General features: G+C 31.9%; 2 protein-coding genes across 7 annotated transcripts in view; both read left to right on the top strand.

The window, feature by feature from the left end:
* The window catches only part of SENP7 (SUMO specific peptidase 7), a 128412-nt gene extending 119749 nt beyond the window's left edge, over positions 1–8663 (top strand). For all 6 annotated transcript variants that reach the window (XM_033123947.1, XM_033123988.1, XM_033123955.1 and 3 more), the window contains 7 exons: positions 536–628; positions 1266–1390; positions 2567–2619; positions 3873–3916; positions 4011–4079; positions 4650–4800; positions 6835–8663. In XM_033123947.1, coding sequence (XP_032979838.1) covers positions 536–628; positions 1266–1390; positions 2567–2619; positions 3873–3916; positions 4011–4079; positions 4650–4800; positions 6835–6972 — 673 coding nt within the window. In that variant the 3' untranslated portion in view covers positions 6973–8663. The remainder of the gene's footprint in view (positions 1–535; positions 629–1265; positions 1391–2566; positions 2620–3872; positions 3917–4010; positions 4080–4649; positions 4801–6834) is intronic.
* A 4110-nt stretch (positions 8664–12773) lies between these two features.
* Positions 12774–14903, top strand: part of IMPG2 (interphotoreceptor matrix proteoglycan 2) — an 84317-nt gene continuing 82187 nt past the window's right edge. Inside the window, exons 1-2 of the mRNA XM_033135498.1 lie at positions 12774–12856; positions 13317–13570. Of these exons, the coding sequence (XP_032991389.1) occupies positions 12774–12856; positions 13317–13570 (337 nt within the window). The remainder of the gene's footprint in view (positions 12857–13316; positions 13571–14903) is intronic.

Genomic DNA, 14903 nt, shown 5'->3' with positions numbered 1-14903 from the left:
TTAAAAACACCTCCCTTATCACAGGCGTAACATTTAGACAATTCTGTTAAGCTTTAATGATAACATTTTATAGCATGCCCAGTGGAACTAAGCAGAATAAATACGTACCGTGTTTCCCCAAAAACAAGACCGGGTCTTATATTAATTTTTGCTCCAAAAGATGCATTAGGTCTTATGTTCAAAAGATGTCATCCAGAAAAATCATGCTAAGGCTTATTTTCCAGTTAGGTCTTATTTTCAGGGAAACATGGTATATCTGTTTATATTCAGTTATGGAGCTACTTTTGGAATCTACAAAACATTTTATAAATTGTTGCCTTTCTTCTATTTATTGTTATACATAGTGATCAGATTTAAGAACAACTTGGAGTTAATAAAAGGAGATAATTTTCTAGTGTGCTATATGTTACATATCTTGAAAAGAATGGTTAAACTAAATGTAGCATTGTTCAGTATATAAAAATGACTCTTGAAATCCATATCTTAAATTTTTAATTTTTTATATGTCAAATATATTTATCTTTCATATTCCCAGAATGGCACAAAGAAGACATAAAAGAGTAAGAACATGGACTCGTCACATAAACATCTTTAATAAAGATTACATTTTTGTGCCTGTAAATGAGTCGTGAGTATTTCAGATTATTTAAAAACAAAATTGGAGAGAATACAGAAAAAAATTGGGGGCATTTTCAGATTAATAATCTGAAAAAAGTATGGGTACGTAAATCCCAGGTATTATTTAAAATTTTTTTCTAAAGAGCTAAAACAATGAGTTATTTATCTTGGATTTTGGTTTGACAGTGGTTATGTTGTATAGTGAAAAAAATAAAATGACAAATGCCCACATGACTGTAATGACTGAGACATTGATTTTTTTTTCTTTTTTTGTATTCGAGAAGATTTTCAAAATAAAAGATCAAGGGATTTTAGGATGAATCGTCAAGTATTTAAGAGAATAAGCTCTTTAAGCACTAATAGAAAAGTGGTGATGCTGTGTCTGTCTATTTAATAACACAAATCCTGAACAGGAAACACTAACTATATGAAAGTAAATATGTTTAAATTACTCAGATTTTACCCTAAGTAGTCTTACTACTTATTTAGTTTTAGAATGTGTGTTCTATATTATTTCAGATATTTCAGTGAACTTCTTCAAAATTGATGTAGTTTGTCATACCTACTTTCTTTGCTGTAGCTGTGGAACATATTCTTCTACATTGTTTAGATTTTGTGTTATTAAGGTTGTATTTCTTTTTCAATAGGTCTCACTGGTATCTTGCAGTCATTTGTTTTCCATGGTTAGAAGAAGCTGTGTATGAAGATTTTCCACAAACTATATCTCAGCAATCCCAGGCTCAGCAATCCCAACAAGATAACAAAACAATAGGTGATAAACTTAATGTAGATGGTGTTTTTAATAATGATGACAACAGTGAAATGATTATAGGAACAATATGACTTTAAAAGATAGTAATTTATTATCATTAAATTTATTCGAAGAATAAGTCTGAAATTTTCATGATAGATGCTTAGCCTCATGTACAGACAGAATGTAATTCTTAAGTTATACTGTATCAAGTTTTATCATAGTACTTTTTATAGAATAATCTTGCTTACATGTCTAAATCCATGCTATGGATCTTCAGGCATAGCTTGAGAATCCCCATTTTTTTCTTAATATAAAGTAACACAATTCTTGTTGACACTAGTAATTTGGCTAGGTAATATGTGGTCTCTCATAATTCTTCCATGGTTTTTATCATGTTACAACTCAGATAATCTTAATTAAGCAAGCAAATAAGCCTACTTTCTTTAAGGAAGAAAAATCAAAATTACGTTTCTTATAGCTGTAGCCTAAGTGGGAAGCAGAATTAATAATAGCCATTACCATTAATACTGACCAAAACCTAGGGTCGGAGGAAAAAACATCTGATAAAGCAACTGATTATTTTCAAGTTTTTCTAATCATTCTCTGTTTCAAAAGTGTACTTATGCAACACTGTGATCATAGTTTAGAACCATTACCAGGCAAATTAACGATGCTCCACATTAAAACAGCAGACTTTTTTTAAAAATAAATTTTATTGGGGTATATTGGGGAACAGTGTGTTTCTCTAGAGTCCATCAGCTCCAAGTCCTTGTCCTTCAATCTAGTTGTGGAGGGCGCAGCTCACTGGCCCATGTGGGAATCGAACCAGCAACCCTGTCGTTCAGAGCTCGCGCTCTAAACAACTGAGCCATCCGGCTGCCCAGAACAGCAGACATTTTGATTAGTGATCCATCTTTGAAGATTGTCTTTTATGGGAAACTAGCTCAGCTAACTGATATTTCAAGTTTTGGCTCTGGGGTTTATGTATTGTCTGATAATAGCTGACCATTGTTGGTTTTATCTGTTGATTGAATTTTATTTATAACATGAACTATGAAAAAAAATTAAATAGATTCCAGGTATTTTTTTCCTTTTAAATACTACTGTGCATACAAATTAGAATTTAAACTTATCTGAATACTTTGTATTAGACATAAAATAAAGATTCATAACTGCTTTGTTATTTCTAATTAGATAATGATCTACATACAACTTCAGTACTATCCTTGGGTACAGTGGACTCCCAAGTAAGTGTGTTATTTATAGATTTGAAGGAATGAATCTGTAAAATAGGGCATAGCTAGATGGGCTATAATGGATATTGGTGGCCCATAATTAAATTTTGCTGCTTTACGATTCCTCATGTATTTTGTGGGGGTAGGAAAGAGAACAAGGGAAATTAACCATTTTCCGTGCATCTGTTTTGCTCACTTTAACTTCTTCGGTTTGTTTACTTAGTAGTTTATCTGATCATCTTTGTTGACTGCTTTTCTAATATCTGTGAGTCAGATTTACTTTTATTATTTGTATCAGCAATTTCTTGAACTTAGTATAATTAATAAGCTAGCTAAGCAAGTATATTTTATATTCTATTTTTCATTATTGTGAATTGTTGATAAAAATTATTCAAAGTAGACTCAAGGTCAATCTATATTATTCCTGAGACTAAGATAGTTTCTCTTAACTTTTCTTTATATGATATGCATGGTCTAGATTTGGTGTCTTTAACTGATTAAGGTAGCCATCTAATGAATTTTTTTCTGCATACAGTTAGCATAGTCCTATGTCTTTACTGTCACTTGTATAGGTTGGACAGAAGGAAGGTTTCCTTTTCTGCTGTCACAGTGGCAGGATAGGGGAGTTCCTTCTTGCTTCTAGAGCCGGGTTTCCCAAATTGGGTTCCTTGAAACACTTGTTCTATGATGCAGTTTATAATAAAAAAGGATCCTAAGCTCACTTAAGTTGGGTAAATCCTGTGTGCTATTCTTGTCTTAGAGATTCACAGTTACATTAGAATAATAAAGATACTGAGAAGCTCTGCTTGAAAGAAATCTGTTTAAGTTTGTTCTATTGTTTCTCAAATGTATCAACAAAACATCCATCTCATTTTCTTTACTGCACATTAATAGTCTGCTTCTTGTGCTTCAGAGGGAAGAAATGTGTCTCTACTGACATACTGAGGTAGAGAATGTCTGAGTATGTAATCATAGGTTAAACTTGCTTAAGATGATAGCTTTGAATAGAAATAGTTAAAGTTCCAGGTTATTTTTTAGGACATATTAAAGGTTCATAACTTCCTGAGGCCACATGTACAACTATATAAACTATATAAACTATATAGACTATATAAACTAATCAATGAATTTTGAAAAATAAAATTAGCTCACTTCAGTTGATGAAAAGAACTTTTATTTGAAATTTTAATTTTAAAGAGTAACTGAATATTGATTTATTCAAATTAGCTGTAATTGAAAAGTTATAAAAATTCATGTTATTTCAGAATACTGAGACGAATATGTCGATACCAAAGAAAATGTGTAAAAGGTAGGTACGTGCTATAATACTAATTATTTCAGATATTTAGATATACTTTATATACAAATATGTACATCTTGATTTCTTCCTTTGCTCTTCATAGGCCATGCATTCTCATACTAGACTCCTTGAAAGCTGCTTCTATTCAAAACACAGTTCAGAATTTACGAGAGTAAGTAATGACAGTTTTACCTTTTAGTCTGTTACCTAAAAAATCTCAATAATTTTGAAGCTATCTTAAGAATTACTGAAAATGCTATATCAGAATTATATTTTATTGTTTAGATGAGGCCTACAAATCTAATCAATAATACATATCCTCCATTATGTGTTAATATTCAAGTATTTGTCAAAGATTATAGCAAAAGTAAATTTGGAATTTATTCACAACTGAACAAAAAGCATACTTTTACAAAGGAGCGTTGCAAATATTAGTGGTTATCAAAAGTAACACTGTAGAAAATATAACTTCTACATTCTTATTGTGGTGTGTGTATGTAATTTTGTAATTTACTATAGGATTTGAAAAAAACTAACAGGTAAAGTTTTAAAATAATTTGTTAGTTTTACTTTGTAATATAAATGACTGTGTTTTTGAGTTGTGAAAGTTGTGTTGTTCAAAAGGCCTAGCTTGAGGTAGGTAGCACATCTAGCCTCAAATGTGTTTTCACTTTTGTGAAAGTGTTGCATAATAGTAAAGATGCTTCTACTCAAGTCATTCTATTTTTTTTGACGATTTAAGGTATTTAGAGATAGAGTGGGAAGTTAAACGAAAAACTCATCGTGAATTCAACAAAATAAACATGGTGGACCTTTGCCCTAAAGTTCCTAAACAAGATAATAGCAGTGATTGTGGAGTATACTTACTTCAATATGTGGAAAGCTTCTTTAAGGTATGTAAAGATATAAATAAGTTTCGTATTAAGTTACCAGCATATAATCACAAATTACTGGCAAGCAAAGAAGCAGGAAATATTACAGGTAATCAGGAAAGAAAAAAAAGAAAGAAAAGAAATGGAACTGCAGATAATCCAGATATTGGAGTTAGCACATAAGAACTTTAAAATGATTTGATTAATATGTTGGAGAAAATAGTCAAAGATAAGCAAAGTGGATGAAGAGATGGAATCTACTAAGAAAAAATCAAGTTAAAAACATACAATGATATACCTGAAAATAAGAATTTATTGGATAGGTTTTATAGCGGACTGGATACAGCAGAAGATGGGATTAGTGAACTTCAGAAAAAGACAATGGAAAGTATCCAACTTGCTCATAGAGAAAAAATAATGTAAATAAGAGAACAGAGCAGAGAATAATGCAAATAAGAGACAAGTGTGATACAGTCAAAAAGTCTAATGTATATGTAATTGGAGTTCCAGAAAGATTACATCATATGCTGCAGGGGAGAGTAAGGCAGACAGAAATGTAAAGAGAAATTTTTAGGCCTGAAAGACTCATGTATTCAAGTAGCTCAGAAAACCATAAGCTGCATAAGTATAATGACAAGCATGGGTATTATTTTCTAGATCATCTATTTAAGAAGAAATTTTAAATAGCAACGAATCACTCTTTGCTTTTTGAACTGTCAGCTCATTGCTTCAGTCATTGCCCATATTATTTATGAAGATAGGTATACGAACTGGGTTATATGGTTTCTTGGAAAATCCTTAAAGGTACTTTCAAAGCATGAGGGTTATAGTATGTAGTTAAAACTTTTGGTATCATTGGAGAGGAATGATACTAAATAGTAGAATATGGTACACATTATGGAAACCATTAAATGTTATGTTGGGTTTTTTTTCCCCCTTTTTTATTCCGTATTGGAAATTCGTTATAGTGTGACAATTCTGGTCTTCTAATACTCTTTCCAAAGAGATTTGATTTTGATTTTAGAATGTTCAAAGTGCCTTATTACGTAACATATTCTGAGTCTGTTACATAATTCTACTTTATATAGCTTCAGTCAGTAGAATATCTTCTAGTGAAGGACCTTAGCACTATTTAAGATTCCTGAAGGAAAAACTTAAAAAACTAAACCTTGTGTTTTACAAATTTATGCACTAATGGAACTGAGCTAAGGTGGCAAAAAGAAATAGATTTGGGTAGACCACTCAAAACATGTAGAACTTGTAACTGAACCTTAACAAAAGCAATATTATTTCTAATAAAAATACTTGAAATAGAGTAGTTAAATCTCTGTTGACATTTGCTCCTAGAATGACAGACATTGCATCCTTTCAGCATTATATCTGGGATTCTTTCAATTCCTTCTTCAAGATGTAAGTTCTTCTTACATCTGGATTCTAATAGTTTCATCAAATTTATATACATGACCTTCTTCAGCAATTATTTTTTTAAACACGGGGTAAGGTCTTTGCGGTTGTGATTTGCAACTTCCTGGTTAAGCTTAATCTGATAGAAAATACAGCATCTTTGAAGCCATAAAATTAGCTGTTTCTTGCACTAAAACATGGCATTTCTGGAGTATTTTTTATCTGAGATTCTTCATTTACTGTTAAGGCTTTCTCTTTGTTTTAATAGATTCAAAATATTAACATGTTGAAAAAAATTGTGTTCAAACCAACCTGCCTTCTGCATTGTGCTGGATCATTATTTATTAATTTTGTTTGCACTATTCACCAAAACACCATTGTAACGGAACAGACAGTATTTAATTTTGATGAAAAGTTAGCAACTTAATGAAAATGTTCTAAAATTGATTGTGGTGATAGTTACTCAACTCTGCAAATATACTGAACACCATTCAACTGAATATTTTAGGTGAATTGTATGGTATGCGAATGGTATCTCAGTAAAGCTGCTATTTAAATATAGTTAGCAATTTTTCATTTCTTTTAAAAATGAAATTAAAACAAATTTGAATTACACTGCTAAAGTGATTGCATTCTTTCTTTTCTCTCTAGGACCCTATTGTTAACTTTGAACTTCCAATTCATTTAGAGAAATGGTTTCCTCGTCATGTAATAAAGACCAAACGGGAAGATATTCGAGAGCTCATTTTGAAACTTCATTTACAGCAACAGAAGGGCAGCAGTAGCTAGTTAATCTGTATAAACATGGCACAGATGTTCTATACGATTATTGGAAAGCTGCTTACCAGTATTTGTGTTAGGCAGCTCACAGAGAAGAAAATAACGTGTAGTAGTTTTATAAGTCATTGAACATTATTTAAACTATATAAGGTATATTATTAGAATTGTTGGGATCTGATGGAACAGAAATGGGGGTAATATACATAAACTTATTAGATAGAAATTAAAATTTCATAAATATTTGATATTTTTCTGATTAAATATGCTTGGATTATGCAATAGCATATGTAATGTGGGAATGTTTTTGTAGATAATAAAACGATGTGATCTGTTACTTCCACATAACTGGGAGTGGAGGGGGAGTTAGGTTCTCCCTGGTGCCAGCCCCAGTGCTTGTCAAACTTGTTGACAAGTCACATTATATTGTAATTCTATTCTTTGCAGCTCAAGCATGCAGTATGAATACTGTGTATTTTTTGTTTTTTTAAGGATTTAGTATCAAGGCTTCAGAAAATGCCATTTACGGCATCCCTTCTGTATAGTGTAAAAGAAGACATAATGTTAGGAAGATGACAAAAATTCAGTCTTTCAAAGCGCAGCTTATTTTTCTCAATTGCTAAATGGAACCATTACTCTGCTGTAATTTTTTTTTCCATCTTTTGATGTCATATGTGGGGAATCTGAGAATTTAGTTCATTCATTCAGGGTAAAAATTGAAAAAAAAATATTTAGCTGTCCAAAATAGGTTTTTAAAAATTATATATGTAGCTCAACTTAGTTTATTTGAAGTATAGCTATATATTGACACTTACTTTATCCCAGAATATATGTACACAGTTTATATAAGTATAGAAGGTAAAATTGGTGTCCTCATAACTTAAAAAAATTACCCTCAAATTCTTATTTATTGTTAGAACTAAATATATAATTTTATAGCTCTATTACCCAGTATTCATTTGCAAAGCCAGATTGCTCTCATTGCTTTTATATTTTTAAAGTGTAGTTTTTAGAGACCTGTAATCCTCATGGAGGTTGATTTTTTTTTTTTTTTTAACTCAATGTTCAGGTAACAGTTCTGAATTCGTGTGATGATTGTAGTATTACATAAATACTTCACAACCTTCTAATGTTATCAGGAATATTTTGAGCGACAATTAAAATGTATTTTGTCAAACAAGAATAATGTTTTTTAAGAATATCATTTTAATCTTGTGCTTTAAGCATCTCTTGGATTTACATTGTAACTGTATATAAAGCAGTGAAGCAGAGACAATTTAAGGTAAAGCTAAAATTAGGAACATTTTATTTCAAAATTATGTGAATTGAGATTATTAGTTAAGCTTCAGTGTTCTTAAACTTTTATTAATCTTGACACCATCTTTATGTTGTTAAAGATATTTGTCTTTTGGAGATTTCCTGTAAAGATGCTTATAATAACATGTTTCATTCCCAATTTGTGTGTATGTGGGAGGGGACTTTTTTTGGTGACTATTAATTTTGTACATCTAATTATGAGAAAGCAAGTATATAACACAGCTTGTGATTTCTTAACTTTTTTGTTTTGTGTGTGTTTCAAAGATACCACTCACTGTCCTTTATCATGTTTTGAAGACTGTTTAAAATTCATTTTCCTAAATTCATGTGGAAATAATGCTTTGAGAATATCAACATTTTATATTAAACGTTTCCAATTCATTAAATTGAGATGTAATGTTTTTCTTAAGAAATGTGAGCCACTCTTAGAAACAAATTTTGAATTGTGAGATAGCCAGTGCATATCATGTAACTGATGCTTAGATTATTTTTTCTTCCTGTTTTAACAAGCATATAGTTAATTTGATTGTCAGTTCAGGGAACATTTTTGAAGTATCTACTACTAGCAGGCAATTTGCCAGGTACAATAAAATGAATGACAGCTCTGATTTCTGAGTCATTTGTAGTCTAATGAGAAAAGTGGACATATGAATTGTCTTAATATTCTCTGGTAAAAGCAATCATAGTTTCTTTGGGAGCACAAGATGGAGTTCAGCCTAGAGGTGTATGTGTGCGCATGTGTGGCAGTGAGAGGTGTTAGAGAAGTAGTAAGAGGGTTGTCAGTGGACAGGGAAGAAGCTTTCCTAGAGAAGATAATATTATTTATAATTCACAAGTCTTGGGATAAAAAGAAAAAGGTAGGGTTTCTTTGTTGTTTTGTTTTGTTTTTAGTCATATCCAATTACTTAACTAGGGCTTAGAAACAGTTTAATACCAATTAAAATCAGCTTCTTTTTACATTAGGGGGAAAATAGGTTTAGTCTTATCATACAGAGAGAGCCCTTTTTAATCTGGTTTCAACCTATATTCTATCCTCAGCTTTCCACTGTCACGTACTTTTTGGTCATATAAAATTATTAATTTATACTTTAATTATTTTTGGCTTAACACGAAACTTAAGCCTTTTATTCATAGGAAATTATCCTGGATTTTCTTTCTCTCAGTACTGTTTCTTTGGAAATATACTAAGCTAAAATAAATGTGAAATGTCAGCTGTATTCAACATTTTTTTAAATGGTGAAACTGTGTCTGGACTGGGAGAACTGTGAGTGGATGTGCATATTCTGAAGGCCTGCTTGACCAGACCGTATAAAACCTTTCTGGAAAACAGATGCCCCTGCTTCCCTGTGTGGAGTCTCTTATAACTGGCCTTATCCTTGTGGAAATTTGGAAATTGCCCAGTGGCTGTTAAGACATGGTTATGTGTGGATAAGGCTTCCTTAACGCTGGTGTGGTCTGCATCCACCCAGGTGGCCTCTTCTTTTATAACCAAGTGCATTACTTTTGGGGACTGGAGAAATCAGGGTCAGGACTCCTATAAGGACCACAGCTGAAGATGTGTTTTACTTGTCTATCATAGTAACACTGTTTTCTGAGCTGTATTCTAATACAAAGTAAATGAGCTAGGTTATGTCACTTTGAAGGCAAGGTCCTAAGTGGTTGTGTGAAATAGATGTTGCAACATTGTACCACCACACCTCAGGCCTGGTACATGCTATCCCTTCTTCCTAGAACACCCTTTCACTACGTTTTGTGAACCTGGTAGTTTTCATAATCTGGCTCAAATGTCACCAGCCCCACACTTGCTCAAATGGAATAATTCATTCGCTCTCTTCCCTGATAACAATTTGTTTACATTTCTCGTGTCAGTTTTATTTCATTATTTGTATATATGTTTTCCCTTTGGACTACAAGCTCCTACAAGACTGCAACATTTTACATTTCCTGTACTTAGTATGTTAGTAACATATAATTAATACTCAGAAGATTTTGCTGAGTCAGTAATGATTCTCAACTGATTGAGAATTAAGATACGAAGGAAACTGGTACTTGTTATTTCCAAAGCACAGAGTTTTATGTTTAGTTTCTTATCTGCCTATAATTTTGGGAACATTTCTGGAAGCGTAAGGTTCAAGGATCATCAGATGAGCTTTTTGAAATATTTCTTAAAAAGAATCTCCATAAATAAAAACTGAAGGAATATTTTTTTTTCTGAGTAATTAAACATTAGATAATCTTTTCATTTATAGGAAAAATCCAAAATTCTAGATAAGACTTTCATGGTATTTCATAATCTATTTCAACCTTTTTTGCCTTTGTTCCCAAACTATTTACCTTATGCTCCCATTCCTGCTGTAGCCAATATGTTTCTGTTTTCTCTACAAACAGTATATTTTTCCACCTTATTGATCATGACCAGGGTTTCTTTCTTAACTCCTATTCTCTCCCACTAACCAGCCCCACGTCTGCCCACTGAAATGCCCCCCATGCCATTCAAAGCCTAGCTGAATAACCCCCTAACAACCCCCTTTTACTTTTCCAGTTGGAATTAATCTTGTTTCCCGTGGCCCAGTGTTATGGTAGTCATCACCTACTGCTTTATATCATAGATACAGTTGTTCTAAGAAAGCTGCAGTTAAAAGTTACAGTACATTAAATGTCAAGTTAAAATAAATTTATGAAATGATAAACCTATTTTAGAAGCAAATGAACCCAGCTGAAGTTTTCATACTATTTTTTTTAAAGTACAGGTTTCTGAAATCTCAAACTATATTTTATAAAACATAATAACATTTTTAAAGTTTTTAAGTAAAGAAATTAGGGAAAATTTATTCCATTCTGGAGCTTGAACAAAAGAGAATTCCACCACTTCAGGGATGATGTAGATGCCTGATCATTGCACTGTACACCTGAAGCTGAAGCTGAATAATAATGAATGTCAACTACAATTTTATATATATATATGTATGTATGTATATATGTATATATATGTATGTATACACTGACAAGAAGCGGAGTACAGCATTAGGAATAGAGACAGTGGAAATGTAATGGCTGTGTGCGATGTCAGAGGGATAGTGGATGGGGGGAGGGGGTTCACACAGTGTGAGGGATATAAATGATAAACGTCTAAAAAAAAAAAAAATTCCAAAGTTTGAAACCTCTTAAAACTTTATGAACACTTGTAATAAAAGACAAATAGTGTACATTAGTTTACAAAGACTTTTCATATTTTCTAATTTTTCTCTGTGATATAAGCAGACATCATACCTAATTTCTTTGGTGAGTACACAAGTTCATTAACAATAGAATTTGGCAAATAAAATTCTTACCAACATTTTGCACATGTATTTAATGGTTATTCAGATGTGTTAGCTTATCTAAAGGCTGAAAATGTAGTTTGTATGAGGCTGGTGTATTGAAAAATATACTTGTGCTTTTCCTAAAAAGCATAAAACACTGAGGATGATTTAGCTACCAGTTATCTTAGGATTCTCAAGAGAAATGTGCTTTAGATCTTTACAAAACGTTTTTTTAAAAGAATTGCTATTTGATAGTAAATCCTAGCTTCCACAAGGATTTTAACTAAATTGCTTTTTACTAAGTTTATTTGATAAAAACAACTGTTCTAATACAAGGAATTTTATCTGATCCTTATTGTGGTAAAGGCTATCCTTTCTTGGTCAAGAGTTCCTCATATCAATAAACACACTGGGCCTCATGTTTAATAGTAAATTAAGCAACAAAGTTATGATCACATAGCTGTCACTTATGTGTTTAGTATGCGCCAGGCACTACTATAAGCATTTTCAATCCTAATTCAATCCTCACGGCAGCTCTATCATGAGTTAGTTAGCTTTCCTACTCTTACCCTATATTATAGATCAGGAAGGAGACATAGTAAGAGGTTATAGTGAAAGATTTTCACTTATTTATCAAGGAGAGAAATTTAAGGACAGTAACTTTATTATAAAGAGAAACATCTCCAAGAAAACTAATTTTGTTTTGTATGCAGCTCTGTACTTTGGAATTAGATTGGTATCATCAGTTTGGGCATTTCATTGTAGGTCCTAGAAGAACCCAGAGAACCTGTGAATTTAGCAGGTTTGACTAATAGATTCAGAAAAATTGTTAAAACTTAGTGAATTATGTATGAAACATTATTTTTAAATGAACTGCTTGTTAGAGGCTAGGAGAGTGTTAGTAAAGAGCTTAGCTGGCCAGATTAGAATAAAGAAATTGTCTCTCCCCATCTGTTCTAATTAGCTTATCTCTCCTGCTTTCATAGCATGCTGGTTATTTCAGAAAAGTGAGAGGTACTTTGAAAGGACACCGTTTTTATTTAAGTTCATTTATAATGGTTTTGGAATATTTGTCAGTTCTCAAACAAACTTTTAAATGGTAGACCTTTCCTGTAACAATTTGTTATTGGAAGTTTCGGGGCATTGGGACGCAAAGATTTTGGCCTCTCTCCTCCTTTCTTTGGTTTTGGCCAAATGATTATGTTTCCACATTTTGGAAAGATTTCTTTGGGTATTTTGATATTCGTCCTGATGGAAGAAAATCTTTCATCGTTAACAGGTATTTAAAAATCTACATTGTTTTTATCTTTCTTTATATCTGTATTATATTCTCTCTAAAAATAATTTTATTTGATATGACTGCTGTAAGAAATTGAATTAAATACTACTTACTCTATTAATCTTTGATATTGCTTCATTTAAATTGTTAGAATCTCTCCAATGATTTTGGTTTTCCTCTTCATTAGTAATTCCTGGATTAAATGTTACTTCCTTTTATTTCTTGTATTGAAAGTAAATATACACTTGATTTCAATAACTAACAATCTTGAAATAAAGAAGTAGGAATTAAAAAGAAAAAAGATTGAATGCTTCACTCCTCCTTAGGCATGCATGTCTGTAATCTGAGATTGACTTCAAAATCCAAATGTGGCACAAATGCCAGTTTTTCTTTCTTTGTTACCTTTCATACTGTATCTTCACTTATTATCAGAAGCCTTGTTTATGCTTTCACTCTGTTGCACAAACCTACTTATCTTTAGAAGAAATCCAAGAATCCAAGAGTGCAGTTTCTTTTCTCCTGACTGACTCAGAATCCACAGATCCTTCTCTGTCTATGGAAAAGAAACAACCTCTGGACCACAGAGAAGCGGAGAGACAGCGGTTGCTCCGAAGAAGACGATCTACTCTGTTTTCTAATGGAGTGAAAATCTGCCCAGATGAAAGTGTTACAGAGGCGCTGGCGAACCACATGAAGTATTTTCAAGTACGAGGTAAGTGAACATCCAAATTCTTGGGCTCTGGAAGGAATTTCAAACATAGTTTTATCACATTTGTTGTATCTCATTATAATTCAAAATTTGTGATAAGTTAGACAGAAACTGAGCCAAATATCTTTCTACTAACTATGGAAAAATTACTTGCCAAGAATATGGTATTTATACAGCTTCAGAGGAAAGTTTACACTATTTTGAGAGGAAACAGTTCAAGTCTTTTTAAGCACTTCAAAGATACCAGTTTATGTTACTGGATAAATATAATTTTTACTTCTTCATTACAGTAATTTGCCTAAGTATACCCACAAAATATATTTACCAAGCTATATTTACTTACTTGATTGATTAGTTATTTTATGCAAGAAAATAAAATCAATTTCAGTATTTTGTAGTGTAGACATTCTGTAGACTCATGCTTGTTCCTCTCTAGATGGTACACATAAAACTTTTTACGTCTAAAACTGATGGCACTTCTCATGATGGAATGGACCCTAAAGCAACAAAACTAGTATTTTCTTTTGTTTTTAATCAAACAGTATTATTTTGGATATCATGCCTTTTTATTATGTGAATTCATGCTCTATTTCTATTTACTAACCAAAAGTGCTTAATTAACCATGATATATCCCTTAGATATTTGCTTTCTGCTGCTCAAGAGCCAATAAAAAGCCATAATATGGATGTGATGCTGGTAAACTAAAGTGGAGATAGATGATGAAATGATAGTGGAATCAGGCTTGTTCATTCAGCTAATGTTTATTTAGCACTTACTATTTATTTAGTACTTACTATGTTTCAGGCAATGGGCTATATCAACTGTCAGTCTGAGCAGCTACTTTATCTTCTCCTTTATTTTCCTTTATTTTGTTCTTCCCCTCTTCCCCCCTTCCCAAAGCAAGTGTTTTTAAAATGAAAAATTTAATATCAAATATTACATATATTTATATATTTGACTTTTAAGAAAAATTTCTTAAGGTAGCACAATGTATTAGCACCTTTTAATTAAAAAAAATTTTGGAGTCCATTTATATCTCTTGATTGTATTTGGGGGCTATCAAACACTATTAAGCAATAAGTTCCCCTTTTACTTTTTAGATGGAAATCCATTGAACTGGCATTTTGTGTATAGGGCATATGCTAGGAGTGGCAAATTCCAAAGAGAAAAGGAACGGGAGATGAATGAGGATGACAGTTTATAACTTATCAAAATATGATTTCTACTACCTGGATTTTTACTTGACATTTACTTTTACATAGATCAGAATATCAAAATGGCTGCTGCTTAAATAGCAAAGAGGAAACAATCGATCATAACCAGTCATTTAGATGT

Source organism: Rhinolophus ferrumequinum, chromosome 2, assembly GCF_004115265.2.
Source record: "Rhinolophus ferrumequinum isolate MPI-CBG mRhiFer1 chromosome 2, mRhiFer1_v1.p, whole genome shotgun sequence".
In the NCBI taxonomy this organism is placed as follows: domain Eukaryota; kingdom Metazoa; phylum Chordata; class Mammalia; order Chiroptera; family Rhinolophidae; genus Rhinolophus; species Rhinolophus ferrumequinum.
Note: the sequence above shows the minus strand (reverse complement) of the source record. Positions and strands in the feature narration are given on the sequence as shown.